This window comes from Narcine bancroftii, chromosome 7, assembly GCF_036971445.1.
Source record: "Narcine bancroftii isolate sNarBan1 chromosome 7, sNarBan1.hap1, whole genome shotgun sequence".
NCBI classification, from domain to species: domain Eukaryota; kingdom Metazoa; phylum Chordata; class Chondrichthyes; order Torpediniformes; family Narcinidae; genus Narcine; species Narcine bancroftii.
The window spans coordinates 81,923,342-81,946,350 of NC_091475.1; the positions used below are offsets into that span (position 1 = coordinate 81,923,342).

General features: G+C 40.7%; 1 protein-coding gene across 3 annotated transcripts in view; it reads right to left on the reverse strand.

Annotated features, from left to right (window-relative positions):
* Window positions 1–2,187: 2,187 nt before the first annotated feature.
* The window catches only part of ubac2 (UBA domain containing 2), a 256,211-nt gene continuing 235,389 nt past the window's right edge, over window positions 2,188–23,009 (reverse strand). For 2 of the 3 annotated variants that reach the window (XM_069890517.1, XM_069890515.1), the window contains 2 exons: window positions 9,378–9,500; window positions 2,188–2,593 (listed from right to left, as the gene is read on the reverse strand). In XM_069890517.1, coding sequence (XP_069746618.1) covers window positions 2,486–2,593; window positions 9,378–9,500 — 231 coding nt within the window. In that variant the 3' untranslated portion in view covers window positions 2,188–2,485. The remainder of the gene's footprint in view (window positions 2,594–9,377; window positions 9,501–23,009) is intronic. The other variant, XM_069890516.1, reaches the window with a different exon arrangement.

Sequence of the window (23,009 nt, forward strand, 5' to 3'; positions counted from 1 at the left end):
AGGAGCTCAGCAAGTCGAGCGGGACCAATGAGAGATAAAGTACAATCAATGTTTTGGGTCAGAACCCTTCGTCAAGGCTGAGAGTGCAGAGGGGAGATAGCCAGTATAATGAGGACAGGGAGTGAGAGACTGCACTGGGGTCAGTAGGGGAGTGATGAACCAGGGAGAGTTGAATGATGAAGACAGAGGCAGTTGATTGGCAGGTGACAAAGGAAGAGAGGGGCAAGAGGACAAAAAGGTTAGGTGGAGGATGAGCCACACAGGGTAGGATGGGTGATAAGTGAGGTCAATGGCTACTGGTACTGAAATCTGATGAGGTGATAATAGTGGCATAATGAAAGCTGTAACCATTGGGGTGTAGACTGCCTTAGTGAAATATGAGGTGTTGAACATCTAGTTTAGCTGGACCTCACTCTGGCAGTGGATAAGATCCAGGACAAAGAGGTTAGCATGGGAATGGGAAGGGGAGTTCATGCAACCAGGAGCTCAGAATGCTCATTGTGTAGGTTTCTGTGAAATGGTCCTGAAGTCCAGAGGTTGCAGATGTGGTTCCTGAAGTCTGTGCTCCCTTTTGCAAAGATTTCATTTTTTTTTATCATGAGAAAATCACCAAAGAGGCAGCATTATTTGAAAAATAAGCATACATTGTCAGCAAGCTTGCAAATTTTGGTGCATTGAAACCAGTTTCAATTATTTCACATTGGGATTTGAACAGAGAGCAATCAATGTATTATGACACAAGTTTAGTTTGTTGTTTTGTTTGACAAACCTTGTATGACATGTTATCAAATCCATTGTTGAGACAAACATTTAAAGTGAGAACACATCAGTACAAAAAGTTAACAGGAATTTGTAAAAAAAAAAGCAAAAAAACAGTCAGGTCAAAAACTGGAAATACTGGAAATGAGGTCACCTCGGTGGGAAGGAAAACAGAGCCAAAGTTTTAGGTTGTAAACCCTTCATCGGAACTGAGAAGACAAAAGAAGCTCATTAGTTTGAAGGGAGAGTGTGGGGGTGGGGATGTCTCCGATTAGATACAATCGGAGACACCTGGGTGAGCTTAGGGATAAGTGATGAAGATATTTGGTCAGTGAGTGAATGTGACCACTCAGAGGATAGATCGATGAAAGAACCTATACACATGAATATGAAACTTGTGAAATGTCAGGGAGGAGGATGAATGGTAGATATGGCTGGGCATGTCCTGTAGTCCGAGAGAGAAAATGGAAAGGAACATAGAATAAGTAAATTAACATCACATTGATGGAGACCAAGAAAAAAGAGGTCCTTTGGCCCAACTTGTCCATGCCAACCAAATTAGCCTACATTTGGCTCAAATTCCTTTAAACCTTTCTGATACAACTGTCTAAATATTTTTTAAATGTTGTAAGTGTTCCCCCATTGTAGATGTAACGCACCAGATGGAAGACTAGGTGCTGTTCCTCCAGCTTCTGGTTGCGATGGTACCGGATACCAGAGACTGCTAGATCAGACTGGGTGTGGGATGAGGGATCAAAGTAGCTTCGTGGACTGTCTTTCACTATTATCTAAAGCTGGTTTAGAGTCTCAGTGTTCTGATCCTCCACTTTATCCTACTCCAGATGCAGTCCCTCACAAGGAGAGCTATCAGACGGGAGCATAAAATCCAATCCAGACTGACCCTCTGAGTGCTGCACCGTTCGAGGTGCTACGTTTTGAGTGAGTGTTAAAACAAGGTGTCATCTGCCTCTCTGTAGGTTTAAAGGATTCCATGACCAGGTTCCCATAAAGAACAGGGATATCTCCTCACTACCCCACAGATCACTGGCTGATATTTCTCTGACTTGCTGCCACACATCCTGCATGACAACTTTACTGTACTTTCTGGCCTTTGAAGCCTGATTTCATGAAAATCGTTTGAATCGCAAGATTCCTACGCCTACGTCAGATTTGCTGGAGTGAGGGAGAATCATATCAGCAGCTTTGGTAGAATGTAACGATTGATTCAGACATACAGTAACTCGCAGAACCAAAGGGACGATGCAAACCATAAATACCACTGAAGAACAGGCAAGAGGAAAATAATTGAAAAAGGTAAAAGATAACAAAAGCAAGACTGAAAGAGAGGGAGAGGGAAAGAAAGAGAGCGATAGAATGTGTGTGCGAGAGAGAGAAAGAGGGGAGCAAAGATAGAAACAACAATCTGTGTCAAGGCAACTACTTTTATTGATCAACTTATTTGAAATTTGATTAATCAACATAACAATTTGCTTTTAAAAATCAATTGTGCTGCACCTTTGAGAACTTTCATACCTTAGGCAAATGTTTTTTTTTGTGATTCTTACAGTAAACATGCACTGGATGCCAAAACATAATTAGCCCGTACAATTTTAAATCTGGTATCCCTTCTCCTTGCTGAAAATAATTCTGTTAGGTTCCGCCAGTACAACTCAACGTGGACAGTTCTGAAGTTAGATACACAGTCCCTTGAGTCAGCTATTTACTGTCAGTGCTGGAGAAGGAAATTGGTGGCCATATTAAGGTCATTGTTTGTAGCTCTCAGAGCTTGCAAAGCATCTACTCGAGAAAACCCCATCTCCATTAGTCTTGCCACCTGCAATAGAAAACAACATCAATAGATTAAATATAACCATAACAACGCTCAAAATTTACTTATATATCCTGCACTGTATCAGTTCCTCAATATGAACAACTTAGCACAGGAGGCGACTATTTGTTTTCATGTGTAATTTTCTTGAAAGACAAATTTGATCTTTCTTATGCTCTTGCTTGTTCCCTCTACTGTGGTTCTCAACCTTTTTCTTTCCACTCACATCCCACTTTAAGTCATCCCTATGCCATCGGTGCTCTGTGATTAGTAAGGGATTGCTTAAGGTGGGATGTGAGTGGGAAGGGAAGGTTGAGAATCACTGCTCTAGAACCAAATGTTTCTGAAATATTTTGCTTGAGAAAAATGTCATTGGCCCATTTCCTTTGGAGTTGTGAAACCATGCACATAACGAGTCAATGAGGTACAATTAAAACAGTGGCTTTCAAACTTTTTCTTTCCACTGACATACCACCTTAAGCAATCCCTTACTAATCACAGAGCACCAATGGCATAGGGAATACTTAAGGTGGTGAGTGGAAAGAAAAAGGTTGGGAATACTTAAGGTGGTGAGTGGAAAGAAAAAGGTTGAGAACCACTACTCTAGTATGTCATGCCCTTTCCAAACTTATCACTGAATCTGTCTCCACCACCCCTGCTGGTTCCATCTCAGGGACAAAAACTGTCTTCACAAGTTTCTCTAACTCTTAGCTGCATTCATTCAAAAGTTCTGAGAGAAATAAATGTTATTTCAAAACCATTTATAACAGTGGTTCTCAACTTTTTTTGCCCTAGGCCCCACATTAAGTTTTCAAAAAAATGTACACCCCACCATTAGTGGAAAAAAGTTATATATTCAAAAGAAGTTTTAATTAAATGATTTACTGCAAGTATATTTCAAAACAATTAAGGTCAGGAATACACTGGAACACATATTTCATATTCAACTAATTCTTCATTATGTCAGCCATCTCAAACACACAATTGTCACTTCAGTGGGAACCTTGCCCCTGACACTGGCTGCAGATTTTTTTTTGATTTGAAGGATTAATTTTGTTAGTTTCAACCTTAAATCTCCATGTTTTGTAATTTCCAGACGGTTTCTCTCAGCTTGTAGCAAATCATTAACAGCACTGAAGCTGGAAAGACGATGGAAAATGTATCAATAGTTCCCTTGCTAAAGTAGTCAAGTTTGGGTATTTCTTTTCGATCTCGTTAGACAGCCACATCATGGTTCCTTTCACTTTCAACAGAGTTTTCACAGATTCTCATGTTACAATTCAGATAACTCCTCTTAGCATTGCACTGGAACTTCAGATAAGTCCGCCAGCAATGGCTGAGTTAACCAAGAGGGAAAATACATTGCCATTAAATCAGAAAATCTATCATTGAAGTTGGTAACCAATATTTTCAAATGGTCAACAATGACGTTTGTAGCATTAGTTACCTCACACTTATTCAACCAACAGAATTAACTGAAATTTCTTGCAGAAATATTCCTTTGGCATAATTCTAGAAGTGTCATGAATCCAAATATCTTTGTTTTTGCATCAATGAGCGTCATATTTGCTACTTGGAGTTGCTTGTTCAATGTACTTAATTTCTCAAAAATGTCTGTCAAGTAATTCACATAAAGCTTTGACATCTGTTGTTAGATCAAACAGTTCCATAAACCTTTTGAAGCAGTTTCCCTTTGACAACCACCTTACTTCAGTGTGAAGCAATAATCTCACATTTTCTGCATTTTTATCGACACAAAACTGCTTAAACAGATGTTCACATTTGGCATTAGCTTTGATGGCATTGATACACTTGATCACAGAATGCAGAAACTCGTTTAGAACAGGGGAAACTTTCTTCGCAACTAAGTTTTATTGGTGAATAACACAATGTACAACCAATATGTTTGGATTTTCATCCTTCATTAATTTTAAACATCCTGGGTTTTTTTTTTACCCAGCACAGCAGGTGGACCATCTGCAGCACAAGACACAATGTTCCCATTTGGTATTTCATTTTCATCCAAATAATTTTTGAGCTTGTTGTAGATATCAACTGCAGCAGTGGAAAGAGACATAACTGTTGAGATCATTTGGAATCCTCGTTGACGATGAGATAATTTGGAATGAATGACCATAAAACCAGTCAGAAAAAATATAATTATAATGTTAACCAAGGATAACAATACTTAAAAAAAGAGAAACAACAGAGAAACAACGGAAGAGCAAAAACACGTTATGAAAATAAAGTGATTTTTTTCTTGTTGTACTGACAAGTTGTTGCCAAATCACATCTTTCACACCAACATAGCGAATTTATTTTTTCAAACCAACTTTTTAATTATTTTCCAAAATATTCCTATGCCCCACTAAAATATTCTTAAGCCCCACCAAAATATGCCCCACTTTGAGAATTTATGTTTTATAACTTTCTGTTTCTTTGAACATAGTATTCATAGAAACAATTGCATTTTATTTGATGCTTTTTATGTAGAATGATCTGCTTTCTATATTCACTGAAAGGATATGAGCATTGCTAGCAACACTGGTATTTATAGTTCACCTGTAATCACACGATGTGTGTATGATGAGCTGCCTTCTTAAAACACTGCTGTTCCTCTGCTGTTTTTGGATATGTTGTGAGATTTATAACCACCATCAATGAAGGACTGACTGTGTGCTTACAAGTCAAGATACTGAGGATCTTGGAGGGGAACTTGCAAGTTTTAGGTGTGGCCATGTCCCCGCTCCATTTGACCCCTGGGTAGTAGAGGTTGAGGGTTTGGGCCATCTTGGCAAGCTTCTGTTATGCATTTTGCAGATTGTGCACATAAACCAGGGTTTACTGGCTGTGGATGAAGTCAAGTGCTTAGGGAGTTCAGAATCAGAATATATTGTCAAGAACATGTTGGAGGTGTTCCTCATGAGTTTTATTGTCAAAGCCTTCACACAACTTAAGGAAATTTGATTTTTTCAGAGAGCAGTTAACTGTCAAGCACACAGATTTAAATATGTGACCACATGGACCAGAATGGGCAATCTGGTGTACAGGTTGTACCTCTCTGTGGTCCGGCAGCTCCCATGATCTGGCACATTCGAATCTGCTGCCGTTAGAACAAACTCCTTACAGACAGTGTGGGATTCAAACCTCAGTCCCGATCGCTGGCGCTGTAAGCACGTTGCGTTAACTGCTACGCTGACCGTGCCGCCCCACAATATTATTTCCTGTTTTAAGCTTTGTTCTACCTTAGATGTGTTTACATAGGGGGCTACTTTTGGGGTCAATTTCGGTTTTTCGGCATTTTCTGTGGTCTGGCAATGGCCAGGTCCCAATGTCGCTGGATTAAAGAGGTACAACCTGTATTTCTTTTGCTGATAGAATTTCCTCCCTCAATTTCTTCACCTCTCTCTCCTCATTTTAAATGGCTCTCGAACCCTACTTCATGGATTAAGATTTTGATCATTTAATGTGTTCATGTGAGCTTTGGAACAAGCTTTCAGATCATAAAGAACCTGCGAAGCATCTTGGTAATTTTTCTCAGCAGTGTTATATACTGAATAGAAAACTGTTTTGACAAACATAATGATCATAATCCTAAATCTGATTTGTTAATTGATCTGGAGCTAAAGCATGTAAATAAGCACAGTGCGTGATTGGAAATTTAAACATTATATCATAGGTTAGAAAGGTTTTTTTTGGTATGAATCACCAACACAGTTGCAATCCTTGTGATTAAAACTTGAGAGGAATGTACAGGCTACAACAGTTATTCAGTAGAAAGAAACCTCTTCTCAGAATGTACTGGAAATACAAGAAGGGACTCTTCAACACGTTTCAAAGACACATTTCAAAAATGGGATTTTTGTGAAAGATAAATGAGTCCTTGTGCCTGACATTTTCTTGATGTCATTCAGGAAATGGTCTCAATGTCCTCCCACGTTCTCACTTATTAAATCTTGTATTCAGCTGTATATCTTCCTACCAGCAGTAGATGTCAGTAAAGCTGCAATTCTGTTGCAAGACACATGACTATGATACTGCAATCTGCAGTGGAAAATGCCTCTTCCGAGGAAACATCAAAATAGCTATCGAAGTTTCTGACGCTTTAAGAAAGAACCTTTCATTCCTCCCATCTCTGAGTTTTAGTGACCCATTTGTAAGAAGCCTCAGTGACTCCTACTAACCCCATTGTGGAACATAGTTTGATCTCTATACTCAATGACACCAATAATTGTCACACTTTATGTCAGCAGGCTTTTATTCTATTTTGTTGTGAGGCCATTGTCTCTGTTTTCAAAATGCTGTATAGGCAGATCAAATTTTAATTGACCAGCTATACGATCTGGAAATGTAGGTTACATTGTGCTTAAAACTTTGAAAAAATCCTCAGAGTATTTGGACTATGCTGGAGAAGCAATGAGGCTGAGGCAAGCTGTGTCACCAGCTATGTATAGCAAAAACTCATGTTAATAATGAAGTACACAAACCAAGGGCTGGGGGTGATTCCTAAAGAAAGTGTTACCTTGCATCGAACCTTCATTTCCTGTACAGAACTTAGGTAACCATAATAGGAAGAGATTACAGAGGCAGTAGGGAAGATACAAAAATTTACTCAGATGACATTGGATCTGAGTGAATAAAAAGTTCTAGCAAGAATGAACAGGCTGAAGTTACTTTCACCTGGTGCGGCTGAATGACAATTAAAAATGAGTTAGGCATTTATTTGGAAAGATTATCTAAAATCATAAACACAAAGTAATCTAACGAGGAACTCAGGAGAAACAGCTTAACCCAGAGAATGTGAAACTTACAAGTAGAAGCAAAAAGAGGATCACTTGAAAGAAAGACTGAGCAAGGTCATCAGGAAGATGGAAATAATGCTGATAGGGGAAGATGAAGGGAGGTCAGTTGTGGAGCAGAAACATTAGCACAAAATAAGTGGCCCATGTTTATACTGTAAATTCTATTTAATCTTCTGTAACCAAGTAGACAAACATACAAAATGCTAGAGGAACTCAGTGGGTCAGACAGCCTTCAAGGAAGGCAAAAGAGAATCAATGTTTCAGGCTGAAATCCTTCACGTGGACAAACTGCTCAGATCAATTAACTGAACAACATGCTGGATGCCTTAAAGGCTGAATGTGGTGGTTGTGAATTTGCCTGATTCCTTGAATTCCCCACAGTATGTGTTGTTTCTTAGAAGGTTGTTGAATTTTGAGTGTTGAGTGGAGACATCTTCAATGACCTGTACTTCAAGGACTCGAATATCATGAAAGAGTCAGCTTGTTTGTTGGACTATCTGCTCCAAAGGAATAAAGAAAGTACAGATGATCAAATATCTGTGGATGTTGGAAACCAGAAGCAAAAACAGAAATGGGTTAAACTCCGTGTGGGACAAGGGTCACGGACCCAAACATTGACTTCTCTTTCTACAGATGCTGCCTTACCTTCTGAGTTTTTCCAACATTTACAATTTCTATTACATTTTTAGATATAGATTAAATTATGTTTATGACAAAGCCAACTTTTAAATGGTATTATTTACAGCAAGTACTTGACTATGCAGTTCTGCTGATGTCCAGGCAGACACATTTTGGAGGTGGAGGGCGATCATTAGCTACGTCTGTTTGTTGCTTGTGATCGCAGATAAATTTCTATTTTGTTGCCAATTTCACAATTTATGATATTCTGGCCCTAATGTCATTTAGCAACTTCAGCCATAAAACCTCTTCTATATTCACGAAAAGGACTCCAGCAGAAATGCGGAGAAATCAGTGTAGGGTGGTGCTTGGTGTGAGGATCACACCTTCAGTAATCATAGAACATTACAGCATGGTATGGACCCTTCAGCCCAAGATGATCCAAACCTACTCCACGACAATCTAATTTTTCCCTATCTCACACCCATAACCCTCTATTTTTCTTATATCCATGGGCCCATATAAGATCTTTTGAGTGTTCCTATTGTACCAGCCTCCACCACCACTCCCAGCAACACATTGCAACCTTTGTGTAAAAAAAATTAACTCAGTCATCTCCTCCACTGTTGTCCTCTAATATTTGCCTCAGGAAAAGGTGCTGGCTGTCCACCCTATCTAAGCCCCTCAAAATCTTATATACCTCTATTAAATCTCCTCTCATCATCCATTGCTCCACCCAAGCTCTGAAACCAGGCTTCAAATGATGTGGTCTCCAATTCAGGTAAATCTCTTTTGCACCCTCTCCAAAGCATCTACATCCTTCCTATAACGGAGCCAGAACTACAATCCACCGCACAAGTCCCCTCCTCACTTCCCCGCTCCCGCCCCAATCTCTTCTGTGTCCATATGTGGGAAATGGATGCCCTCTTCTCTTCGGCTTGTTTTCGGTATCACTGCTGATCTGTGGTGTGGCTGCTCATACCCCTGTTGACTTTTCCCTTCGTTCTGATGAACACTCCTTCTTACACCATTATCTCTTTGGTCCTTCCTTTGAACCATCCCTCTCTTTCCTTCCTCCGCCCTTTTTTTTTGAATGGCTTTTCACTGCCTTAAAAAGAATGCAGCTCCGGTTCTGATGAAAAGTTATTTTAATTGTCTCAGTCCCCCCCAGAGATACTGCTTGACTTGCTGAGAGGTTCCAGCGTTTTCTGATTTTATTTTGGATTTTCGTCTTGCATCACATATGTGGAACAACCGTCATTAGTGGTAAAAGGGATACAGCAGAAACAAAATACTCACCGTCAAATGGCTTATATTGAAAAATATAAGGTAAAAGAAATTCTATGACGTTGTGCCATAAAAATGCCTACCTGTTCTTCAGAAACTGGTGGGCTCGGAGAGGGGATATTCAGTCCATTACCTTGTTGCTGGTTGTTGGCATTAAATCTGTTACGCAGTGGGGAGAAGAGCCTCTCCCAGTTAATGAAACCACCCTGGAAATTGCAAGGAAATTTTACTGATTTACTCGACGGAAAAAATCCTTTTACTGAACTCTCAAAATGTTATGTTAGTGAGGCTGATGCATGTTGAACCCAGCATGCTGCAGGGTAACATTTTTTCCTTGAGGCAGATGTCATGGTGTTACAAAAGCTAATGCACACTTGAAGACTGCTGCTTGTTGCATTTGTACCAATAAGAAAAAAATAATTCAAGCATAAGGAAGTGAAACAATTTCTCAGCACCATGAAGAAAAACAGAGATGGAAGGAAACAATGCTTAACCTAGACAGGACAAAAAGTAACACATAATATTACCTTCTTCCCTTTGAATATTTTGTAATTTATGTCTCATTCTATCCTAATTAGTGTGTAGGATTTAAGAGGCCTGAATTGCTTTGACAAGGAAATAGCAAAAAAGTATGTGTTGTGCAAAAAGGGAGTAGCTGTACTGCTCAAATGGATTTTTCTACTTTAATTATGCTGTCCCAGCTGGATCAGTCTAGTCTAAGTGAAAGTTTACTGCTTTAAGTCTTGTGCATAAGTGCATTTGACCCAGATAGGCAAGTGGGCCTGAGGAGGAGTGGAACAAAAAGATTACAAGAATTTATGAATTTTGGATTCCTGCCAATGCACAGAAAAAATAATCAACATAATCTCAACTCTGAAGGCTACGAGTTGTTAAAGGTGTTCAAGATGACTAAAAATGATAATTCTCGTCAACTGGCTAAAAGGTGGCAGACATTTAACATTCACAAGACTTGGTAATGAAGGGGAGGTTGGAATATTTTCATAACGGAGACTGATTAGAATACGAAATTCAGAGTTCCAAACTGTTATTGAGTGGAGTCCATGAACTTTTGAAAGGAAACTCAAATGGTGATTAGGAGAGAGAGATAGGGATGGTGTGGAAGCAAGAAACTGGACTTGGCTTGGGTATAGAGAAGTGTTTGCATTGTTTATTTGTGCCGCAACATTCAATGATGTTAAAGCATCATATGTGATCACTGAAGCAGGTAAACTGTCAAATTAAGATATGATTAAAAATTATACTCCCATTCCCTCCAGATCTACCAAAAATCAAAATCAATTCATAGAGAGAGACATCATGAAAACAGGCCCCCCTCCCCCCCACCCATTGAGGCTGCGCCAAATATCAACCATCCACATACAGGAATCTTATATTTTCCTCCATTTTCCCTCCAACTCTGCCAAGATTCAATCACACCGTACACACTAAGGGCAATTTATAGTGGACAATTAACTCGGGAATCTGCATGTCTTTGGATGTGGGAAGAACCAGGAAAATCCGGAGAAAACCTATGTGGCACGGGAGAGTGTGCAAACTTCAAACAGGTAGTACACAAGATCAGAAATGAACTCTGAGGTTATGAACTGCACTACTGTGTCAATATGGAGTAAAAGCAATGAACTTAGAGTGTAAACCTTGAACCAGCTACGAGGCGATGAGCAAAAGCAGGCCTTGGTTATTTCCCCCCATCTTTTATGAGTAGGCACTCATCCTCTACTTCCTCCCTCCTACTACTGACGGAGTAGCTGACAGCACTGAAATATCCAGGTTACTTCAGAAGAGAGTTATCAACCAAAATTTGATAATGCAAGAAAATATTTGGACCAAAAGCTTATGTTATAAAGAATAAGTTATAAGGAATAAGTTAGAATTCAAGAGCATTTAAGAGGGAGAGAGGCAACGGGTAACTGAATTCCAAGATCCGCTGTTTGAAGCATGGCCATCTCTGCTAGTGCAATATGATTTAAGAATGCACAAGAATTGTCAGTAGGTAGATTTTTCAATGATTATAGGCTTGTAGGAAATGCCAGAGATAAGAAGCAGCAAAAATTTAAACTCAAAGTTGAGTATTTTAACTCACATGAGCAGAGCTTGACTTGCTACCATAAAGCAAGGAGTCTATCAGAAATTGCACGCACAAAGTGTTTCTTTTCCCGTTTGTGCACTGCTGCTTTGGAACATCAGTGGCTTAAATAAACAAAAGTTACATTTTTTAGTCTTAAGAAATACTCATTTCTCCCCTGCTTACCTCTATTATTGGTAAAGAAATAGGATTTTATCTTGTTTCTTTGAATGCATTACAGTTTACAAAGATACAGTAACATTCTGTAAACACATTAAAACCTCAGATCTACCTCTGATTAAAACGTATCTGGTTGAATTTTGGTGGTATAAGCATTGAGCTTATGCTCCCAAATTATATATACAAAAGGGGTATGGATAGAGTAGATGCTTTTTCCACTGAGGTGAGGTGAGACAAGAATTAAAGGATTTGGAACAAGGATGAAATGTTTCAAGGGAACACTAGGGGAAAGTTCACGCAGAGTGGCGTGAGTGTGGAACGAGCTGTCAGCTGAAATGGTGAATGCAGGCTCAGTTTTGACTAAGAAAAATTTGGATAGGTCAAGGATGAGAGAACAGATTCACAGCCTATAAAGCACGGTAATGGGCCCTTTCGGCCCACGAGCCCATGCTGCCCATTTACACCCAATTAACTGCCAATCCTTGGTACATTTTGAATGGTAGAAGGAGACTGGTGCCCTTGGGGAAAACTCACGCAGACATGGGGAGAACATTCAAATGTGCTTAGCCCACTGCTCTACTCATTGTACACGCATGACTGTGTGGCCAGGCACAATATCAATGCAATCTATAAATTTGCTAATGACACCACAGTTGTTCGCAGAATCACAAATGGCAATGAGGAAGTGTATAGGAAGAAGATAGATCAGCTTTTTGAGTGGTGCCACACCAACAACCTTGCACTCAACATTAGAAAAACAAAGGAGATGATTGTGGACTTCAGGAGGAAGTCAGGTGAACACAACCCAGTCCTCCTCAAGAGCTCGGTTGTAGAGAAGGTCAACAAATTCCAGGGTGTCAACATCTCCAAGGAGCTGTCCTGGAGCCTCCATTTTGATGCAATTATGAAGAAAGCTCGCCAGTGGCTATACTTTGTAAGGTGTTTGAGGAGATTTGGTTCGTCACCAAAGACTCTTGTAAACTTCTACAGGTGCATTATATAGAGCATCCTGGCTGTTTGATTCACTGTCTGGTATGGAGATGCCAAATCTCAGGTCAAGAAAACACTCCAGAAGGTTGTTAACTTGGCCTGCGACATCACAGGCACCAGAGTTCTCTCCATTGAGGGCATCTTCATGAGTTGGTGTCTTAAAAAAGCAGCCTCTATTCTCAAAGACCCCCACCACCTAGGCCATGCCCTCTTCACTCTGTTACCATCTGGAAAAAGGTACAGGAGCCTAAAGACGAGCACTCAGCAGCACAAGGACAGCTTCTTCCTTGTTGCCATCAAATTCCTGAATAATCAATGAACCAAAGACACTGCCTCACTTTTCGTGTACGACAATTTTTTTTTATATTATTGTTGTAAGATGGTTTATAATATGAATGTTTTCACTAAGTTGCTCCACAAAACACCAAATTTTGTGACTTGTTCATGACAATAAATTCTAATTCTGAACTCCTTACAGACAGTCCGGGATTCAAATCCTGGACCCTGGTTCCAATTGTTGGTACTGTAACAGCATTGTGAAAATTAACTGTGCCTCTCTATCTTGGACATAGAACAAGTAAGGCACAGTACAAAAGAGGAAAAAGTCAGAGAGAAATCAGTTTGTATGAAGTAAAGGCAATATAATTTCACTCTTTTGCAGTTCATTCTGGAATATGATAATGGTGAGAAAGAAACTGCCTTTGAATCTGGTGATGTGTGATCTCACACTCATGACAGAGTGTGTGGCTGGGGTTGGGTGAGTTTTTAAATGTCAGCTATTTTTCCATGGGAGCAGGAATTATTGACGGAATTGATGGAGGGAGTGAGAGGAGTGTGTGAAATGAGCCGAGTCATGTGCAAAACCCCCTGCTGTTTCTTGCAGTCATAGTGGAGCAGTACCTATCCCAGTGATGCAACCCTGAGAGGATATTTTCAATGGTGCACCACTCTTTATTTTTATTTTTGCACTATGTATGGGTTGGCTTTCCTGGAAAGCACACAAAACAAAGTTTTCACATGTGACAATGCGCAATACAATTCGATATCCCCTAAAACTTTTATTGTAGCTATTTACATGACTCTTATGAATTGTAGTTGTTGCCTCTGTAGTTTACTCTGGCAGCTCGCTCCATATGCCCATCACCCTGTGTGAAAAAATTACCCACCAAGTTCCTTTAAAATATTTACCCTCACAATATAAATCTCTGGCCTTCAACTTCAGACTCCCCTACCCTGGGGAAAAGACTATTCACATTATCTATGCACCTCATGGTTTCATATATCTCTATAACTCCTCAGCTTGCTATGCACCAGGGAAAATGTCCTAGCCTAGCTCATCTTTCCTTATAACACAGAACTCAAGCCCTCCAGTCCCAGCAATATTGTTGTGAATCTCTTTTGCAATGCTTTCCAACTTAATGACAGCCTTTGGCTAGCAGGTCAAACAGAACAGCACATAGTACTCTGCAAGATGTTGGTCAGGCCACATTTGGAATGTCTTGTTCAGCTGTAATAAGGTTGTCCAACTCCTGTAGTTAATGCCGTGAATGATGAAGGAAAGTGTGCAAAATACCTTTTTCACCACCCTGTGCATGTGTTGCATTGGTTTGACTTACCAAAATGCAACACCTTCCACAAGCTGGAATTAAAATCCATCTACCAGTTGATGCAGATCCTTCTGTGGTCTCACAAAACATTCTTCACTGTCCACTATACCACCAATTTTAATGACATCTGTAAACTTACTGAAAAGAAATGAATATTTATAAAGGGGAATAAGGAAATAGCAGAGAAATTAAACCATTATTTGCATCCATCAGAAGATTATGTAAAAAATCTTGCTGAATATATTTGAGAATCAAGAGTCTAACAGGGGTGGGCACAATTTTTTTAAAAGCTCACCTATTACCTTAAGCAATCCCTTAGTCATGTGCTCTGGGATTAGTAAGGGATTGCTTAAGGTGGTATGTGAGTGGAAAGAAAATGTTTGAAAACCACTGTTTTAATCATCCCTCATTGACTTGTCATGTCCACGGTTTCATAACTCCAAAGGAAATGGGCCAATGACAATTTTTCTCAAGGAAAGTATTTCAGTTACAATTGGGTCTGGAGCAGTGGTTCTCAACCTTCCCTTCCCACTCACATACCACCTTAAACAATCCCTTACCAATCATAGAGCACTGATGGCATAGGGATCACTTAAGGTGAAGTGTGAATTTTAAAACAAAGGTTACCCACCCCTGGGAAGAATGCTGAAGGAAAAAAGCACAAACAAAAAAGAGTTCAAGAGAAATTAGTGAGCATTTGGGCAGCATGGACTTGAAGGCTGAAATGGCCTGTTATCTTGCTGTATATCTAAATTTAAAAAAATCTTTGCCTTAAATACACCCAATTACTTGGCCTTCACAACCATCTGTGGCAACAAATTCCATCTAAAGAAATTCCTCCACAGCTCTGATCTCAGTGGATGCCCCTTCAATCCTGAACATGCCCTTTTGTCCAAGACTCCAACACCATGGGAACCCATCTTTTTACACCTACTCTGTCCATGCCTTTCAACATTCGATATATTTCAATGAGATTCCCCCTCATTCTCCTAAATTCTAGAGTAAAGGCCAAGAGCCGACAAGCATTCCTCATAAGATAACCCTTTCATTCCCGAATCATCCTTGTGAACCTCCTCTGAACCCTCTATAACGTCAGCACATCCTTTCTTAAATGAGGAGCCCAAAACTGCTCACAATAATCCAAGTGATGTCTCACAAGTACCTTAAGCCTAAATATCACATTCCTGCTCTTAGATTCTATTCCTCATGAAGTTAATGCAAGAGTTGCATCTTCACCACCAACTCAACCAGTAAGTTTACCTTCAGGGCACCCCACATCCCTTTACATCTGGGAATTTTCAATTTTTTCCCATTTAGAAAATAGTCTTTCTGTTTATTTATTCTTCTACCGAAGTGTATGACCATACATTTTCCAACATTGTATTTTATTTGCCACATCCCTGCCCATTCTCCTAATCTGGCTAAGTCTTTCTGCAGCCTCCCTGTTTCTTCAATACTATCTTCCACCTACCTTCATATCATCTGCAAACTTCCATAATTTCAGTCATTGATATACAGCATAAAAAGAAGTGACCCCGGTGGAACACCACTAGCAACTGGCAGCCAGCCAGAATATGATCCCTGTATTCTGGCTCTCTGCTTCCTGCCAATCAGCTAATGCCCAAACTATGCGAGTATGTTTTCTGTTATACCATGGGTTCATATTTTGTTAAGTAGCCTCATGTGTGGCACCTTGTCAAAAGGTCTTCTTAAAATCTAAATGCACAACATCCATTGCATCTCCTTCGTCTAACGTGGTTCTCACTTCTTCAAAGAATTCCCATTAGTTTGTCAAGCAAGAATTTCCCTTTTGGAATTCTTGCTGGTTTTGGTCTATCTAGTCATGTGTCTCCAAGTACTCTGTAACCTCAATCTTGACAATCAACTCTAACATCTTCCCAACCAATAACATCAGGCTTCCTGGCCTGTAATTTCCTTTCTGCTGCTTCCCTCCTTTCTTGAGTAGTGGGGTAACATTTGTGATTTTACAGTCCTCTGGGACCATGCCAGAATCTATTAAATCCTGAAAGATCATGTGGTGGAGCACGCCATTCCATGCATGACCTTACCATACTGTACAGGCTGGCCCACCTCTGACTCTGTAACTCCTCCCTGTAAGATTTGCTAATAAAGGCTGAGCCATCTTAGTCTGTTCCCCTTCATATCAGGCTTGGAACCGGGCCAGCAGCTTGTGAAGACGTGCTTGCTATTCCAGGTCATTAAAGCCTTTAATCACTTGCTTTGAGTCTGCTTGTGGTTATTGATTGCTCACCAATTTAATAACCTGATTAACCTGCCATGGACAAGGCGATTCACATGGAGAAGCTGGAGACCGATCCCAGGGAACCAGAGGCCTCCGTCAAGTTTGACATGTGGCTGCACTGCCTGAATGCTTACATGAGGCACAACCAGATCACTGACGATGTAGATCAGTACAATCTACTCTTCTCATCAGTCGGCCATTGATCTTAACAAATAATCCGTGATTATGACAAGTACGACTACATGATGGCCCTAAGGTTCCCCCATAAACTCAATGTATGCTTGTTACCTTCTGGTCCCCCAATGCCTGGCCCCTAGTGAGTCTGTTGACAACTTTGAGAGGGCCATGAGGAAGTTGGGATTGGCCTGTGGGTGCATAGATGTGATAGCTGCTGTCTCCCAAGAGGAGCTCATCCACGACAGGTTAGTGGCCGAATTTTGTTCCTATCACATCGCTTGAAATGACCAAGAAAAATGCAAAGGCCTACTCCTCTGGCTGCATGTTTGTCGGGTGGGGAACATGGGCGCTGCTATCTTGGGACTCAGGGTCTTTAACAGCTGCTGTTGCCACTGAGCACGTGAGGTGCCATTTCTGCTGCCAGTCTCTGTACCCTCAAAAGCACTGTTCGGCCTAAAGTGCGACCTCTTCGAACTGCAGAAGGAAGGGATACTATGCTAGAGTCTGTCGATCTAAACCTTGTTCTAGCAACTTATTAATTGAACTTAAACACCACATCTGCCATGATAGGGTTTGAACTTTGGATTAATGGTGGTAATTAACTGGTGCAGTAACATTGAGGAGAAACTAGAAAGGCAGAGTTGTTCTTGTAAATGGTGATAGATTGCAAGGTGTTATGGCACAGAGGGATTGGGGTGTCCTTGCATGGAAATAACTGCATTAGTGTGTAGAGAAGGAGGGATACAAAGAGGTGGATTGGGGAATGTGAGAAGAGGAGTTGGCATATACAGTGGAGTTGGCAGATAGGAGGGGAGCAGGGGATAGATAATAAGGGAGTGGAAGATAGAAGGGAAGAGGGTGGATAGAGAGTAGGGAATGAAAGACAGGGAAGTGGTTGACAGAGGGAAGAAGGGAGTGAAAGAATTAGTGGGTTGTGAATGTGACCCTCTGATTTCTTATTCCCTTCCCACTTTCCTTCTTTCTATACCTCTTTCTCACCCAGTTTAACTGCTTTATAGAAGCAGTTGGTCAGGCTTGAAATCTGGTCACAATCTGATGTTGCCTGCAGTCCCATGCCCAAATCCACACAAAATTTTGAAGCTGCAGGTGTTGGTGATGGAAATGACAGCAGCAAGGAGTTGGGAAGATACCAACAAAGACCAAAACTTAGAGCAGTACTTACACCCTGTCTGCAGGTAGGTCTTCAGCCTAGACCACATAAACACTGATATCAGGCCACTCACTGACTACAGCACCATCGTACTAGAAAAATATGACCGTCCCTCTGCAACTGGATCATTGACTTTCTCATCAGTAGACTCCAATCAGTGTGGATCTGCCACATCACCTCCTCCTCAGTGACCATCAACACAGGGGCATTCCAAGGTTGAACACGCATGACTCTAAAGCCAAGTTCAGCTCCAACCCAATCTTGCAGACGGCTGCCGAAGGGAGCAAATATACTGAAGTCTGCAACATGCTCCAATCTCCCATCCAGCAAGAACAGCTATGTTTGTCGATCCCTCAACAAGGCAGCCAATATCATGAATGGACCCCATCACCCTGGTCCCATAACCTCTTCTCATTGCTACTTTCAAGCAGAAGGTATGGAAGCCTGTAAACAACACCTCGAGTTTCACGACCAGTTTCTTTCCAACAGCTATTGAGCTCTTGAACCTTCCCTTGACACACTAATAACAAAATGCTCTGACAGCACAAAAGGACTCCAAACCATCTTTTTGCACTAGTGTCACTGAACATGTATAATTTATTTAAGTATTCATTGTCTTTTACAATTCAATTATGTTTATTTTATCATTTAAAAAAAAACAAGTACCTGTTCAGCTGTACCAAGTAAAAATTTCAGTGCAATGTATATGACAATCAAACATTATCAATATCATCTTTGCACTTGCAAAAGAGAAAAGATTGCAATGTCTAAAAGCCAAAACAGAAAGGTTTCAGGCTGAACATTGCACTTTATAGTCACAGCCTTAAGATACACAGCTTGGTGTTAATGAATCGGGGTCAGAGTGGATTAAAGGTGCTACATGATCTTCAAAAGGCACTTGACAAGTTGCTCCATATGAAGGCACTTAACAAGGTAAGAGGCCGCAGTATAACAGAAAACACACGAGCGTAGGTAGAGCATTGGCTGACAGGAAGCAGAAAGTTGGAATACCACAATCACATTCTGATTGGTTGCCCAGTTGCTAATGGGGTCAGTGTTGGGGGCCGCTTCTTTTTATGTTGTATATTTGGATCATGGAATGAATGGCTTTGTGGCCAAGTTTGCAAATGATACGCAGGCAGATGGAGGAACAGGTAGCGTAGAGGAAACAGGGAGGCTGCAGAAGGGCTTAGACAGATTAGAAGAATGGTCAGAGAAGTGGCAAATGAAATATAATGTTGGAAGGTGTATGATAAACACTTTGGCAGAAAAAAATAAATGAATAGACTTTTTTTAAAGTGGGGAGAAAATTGAAAACTCTCAGATGCCAAGGGACCTGGGAGTCCCTGTGCAGGATAGCCTGATGGTAAGCTTGCAGGTTGAGACAGTGGTGAAGAAGGCAAATACAATATTGGCATTCATTTAAAGAGGAATAGAATATAAGAGCAGGGATGTGATGTTGATGCTCTATAAGGCACTGGCGAGATCTCACTTGGAGTATTGTGGGTAGTTTTGGGCTTCTCATTTAAGAAAAGATGTACTGATGTTGGAGAGAGTTCAAAGGAGTTTCACTAGGATGATTCTAGGAATGAAAGAGTTGTTATGCAAGAAGCATTTGCCAGCTCTTGGCCTGATTTCGCTGGAATTTAGGAGAAGGAAACATTTCGAATGTTGAAAGGCGTAAATGTTTAAAGGTTGTTTCTCATGGTGGGAGAGCCTAAGACAAGAAGGTACAACTTCAGGATTAAAGGCCGTCCGTTTAGAACAGAGATTAGTAGGAATTTCTTCAGCTAGAGGGTGATAAGTCTGTGAAATTTGTTGCCATAGGTGGTTGTGGAGCGAGGTCATTGGCTGTATTTAAGGCAGAGATTGTAGGTTTTGCCAGGGCATCAAAGGTTATGGGGAGAAGGCCAGGTAGTGGGGCTGAGTGGGAAAGTGGATCAGCTCATGATTAAATGGTGTGAAGATGATGGGCAGAAAGGTCTATTTTGGTTCCTGTGGCTTATGGTTTTATGTGACTGGATATGCAACTCTAAGTTGGATGAAAGGAAAAGTGCATGCTAATGTCATTTATATTCTACAATTAACTAAGGGGTTAGTGCAACACTAACACAGAACCAGTGGCCCGGGTTCAAATCCGATGGTGTCTTTAAACAGTTTGTACGTTCTCCCCGTGATCTGTCAGGGTTTTCTCCAGGGGTTCCAGTTTTCTCCACCTTCCAAAAACATAAGGAGTTGGAAGGTTAATTTGGTAGGTTAATTGGGTACCAATGCACGACATGGGTTTTATGGGCCAGAACAGTCTTTTATAATTCTCAATTTTAACTCACTGTAAATAAAATCTCTTTAAGGCATGTCATACTCCAGATATCAGCAACTGCAATCTAGTGATTCCTATCATTTATATTGTGCTTTTCTCTATCATTGAACTTTACACTATCTGAGTTAGTTTCTAATGTTAAAAGTGAGGTTGCAACCAATTCTCATTTGGGGTTATCAAATCATATATTCAATCCAGTCCAACATCCAGACTGATCAAGTTGCCTTCCTGCCACGCCCCTCTAAGCCCCTCCGATTACTAGTGTTTGAGAAGGTTCTCTAAGCAGCAATATGATAAAGACCAAATATTGTTTCCAGCTTATTTTTCTGTTATTTTCTATTTTATATCCACCCAAGATGGCATCAGGGACTTTGGTTAAATTCTTTGACAGGACAGCACTCTCTTCGTAAAGTATTGGGTTGCCAGCCTTAACTTTGTGCTCTCATTTCTGGAGTGGAACTTGAATACACATCTTTCCTGTCCCAACCCCAACCCATGATGATAAGAATTTATTGTCAACGCATAAACATACACAGAAATTCTTACTTGGTGACATCTGTAGATATATTGGGCTCCTTCTGAAAAACTAATATGTTTGGGAGGTCGATGAAGATTTTAAAAATTAAGACCATCTAAAACTAAATAAAACTAAGTTCTCTTTGGCAAAATTATAAAGGGGCTTGAAACCATGATGGAATAAAAGAGTTGTTATTCATGATCCACCTTTAACAGATCCCTCATATTCCCAGGCATTTCAATCTCCGGGTCCACACTGAGGTGAGGTGGTCTCATTGTTTGCAAATTCTGAGAAAAGTGATCCACCTTGCCACTCTGATACTCCATGCAAGAAAGGGCAGCCAGCATTAATCCAGCCATCACATCAAGCTTAATATGAGGGAAGGAAAAGAGTCAAGACAGCAGAAAATCAACAGAAGATGATTACAGGAGGAGCTTCTCCAATTGGAGAGGAATTCAAATGTACTATCTACAGAACAACTGGAAAGAAAACTCTTCAGTGCATTTGACCTACTGATCACATAAATTGGGTAAATCAGGTTGGTTGAGGCAACCTTGAGGAGGACTTCATAGAATGCAAACATGATGGCTTTCTTTAACAGCATGCTACTGAACCTACAAGGGAACATGCTACCTTGGATCGCATCCTGTGCAATGAGACAGGTAAAATTAACGATCTTGTAATTAGGGATCCTCTTGGAAAGAGTGATCACAGTATGACTGTGTATACTAATGGAGGGTACAATAGTTCGGTCTAAAACCAGTGTGCTATGCCTAAACAAGAGAAACTACAAGTGGATGAGGGAGAAGTTGGCCAGGGTAGACTGGGTTGGCAGACCATATGGAGGGATGGTTGAGGAACAGTGGAAAACTTGCTGAGATTTTTCACGGTGCTCAACAAAAGTATATCCAGTAAAGAGAGGACAGGAAGGGTTGGGTCCCAGCCCTGGATAACTAAGGAGACGATGGAAGGCATCAAACTTCAAGATCGTGCATTCAAAGTCACCAAGAGCAGTGGGAAACTAGCTGATTGGGAAACCTTTAAGAAGCAACAAGAAAACCATGAAGCGAGCAATAAAGAGGAATGGAAGATTATGAGAAAAAATTAGCACAAAATATAAAAACGGAGTAAAAGTTTTAAATAATTATATAAAGCTCAAAAAGGAGGCCAAAGTGAAGGCTGGACCTTTGGAAAATGAGAAGGGGGACTTGATGTTTGATAATGAGGAAATAGCTGAGGCTTTGAATTATTATTTTGTGTTGGTGTTCACGGTGGAGGACTTGTTAAACATGCCAAAACAAACATTATGGATATGATGGGAGATGAGGATCTGGATGTAATAACTATCACTAAGTTGTATTGAGAAAATCTGAGGGTCTAAAGATAGAAAAGTCCCCTGGCCATGATGGAATGCATTCTAGGGTACTGAAAGAAATGGCATGTTGTAGTCGAGGCTTTGGTGATAATTTACCAAAATTCTCTGAACTCTGGGCAGTTCCTGGTGGATTGGAAGACAGTGAATGTCACACCTCTATTCAAAAAAGGATGTAGGCAAAAGCCAGGGAACTATACGCCAGTTAATTTAACATCTGTCTTTGGGGAAATGCTTGAAGCTATCAACAAAGAAATACAAGGCATCTGGATCCATCAAGCAGATGCAACATGGATTCAGCAAAGGTAGATCCTGTTGACAAATTTACTGGAGATCTTTGAGAATATGGTAGGTAGAGGGGAGCAGGTGGACGTTGCTTACCTAGATTTTCTTTTAAGCACCAAAGCCTGGTGAACTTCATAAATGTTAAATTCTGTGCACAGTATAAGAATTGTCTGCAACCTGTGAACTTGGAGAAATGAGAAGTGAGATTGGACTGTGAATAAAAGAACTTTTCTGAACTTACATACACATTACATACATGTGCGCTTAGAATTAGAAGGGGGTTGTTAATAGTAATAAGTTAAAGTTTGATCCTATTTTCATGTTTGAAGATAATCAAAAGCAACTTTTGTTTAAGTAACCATTTGTCAGTGAATATCTATTGCTGCTGAGCTTTGGGGTCTTCTGGGCTTGTAACAGTAAAAACAGCCTGCCTCAATATCAGCAAGCGGGAAGCAATGAAGATAATGGGCTTGGAGTCCTGCTGGCAGTGGCAGTGGCGCAATGTAGGGGGAGCCCCCAGCGTTCGCCCAGCACAGTGACAGCAAGAGAAGTTGGCGGTCAGGGACTAGTCACCAGAGGCATCAGGCCAGCAGAGGGTTGAGACAAAGTCAGCCCCCTTGAGGAGAATGGCAGGAAGCAGGAGTGCAGGCTTGGAGCCCGATGACGGGTAAGGGGACGGCAAGGGGAGGCATGCGAGGTGTGGGAAACCTCGGCCCTGTGAGGGAGGTGCAGATGAGCACCTCAGCAAGC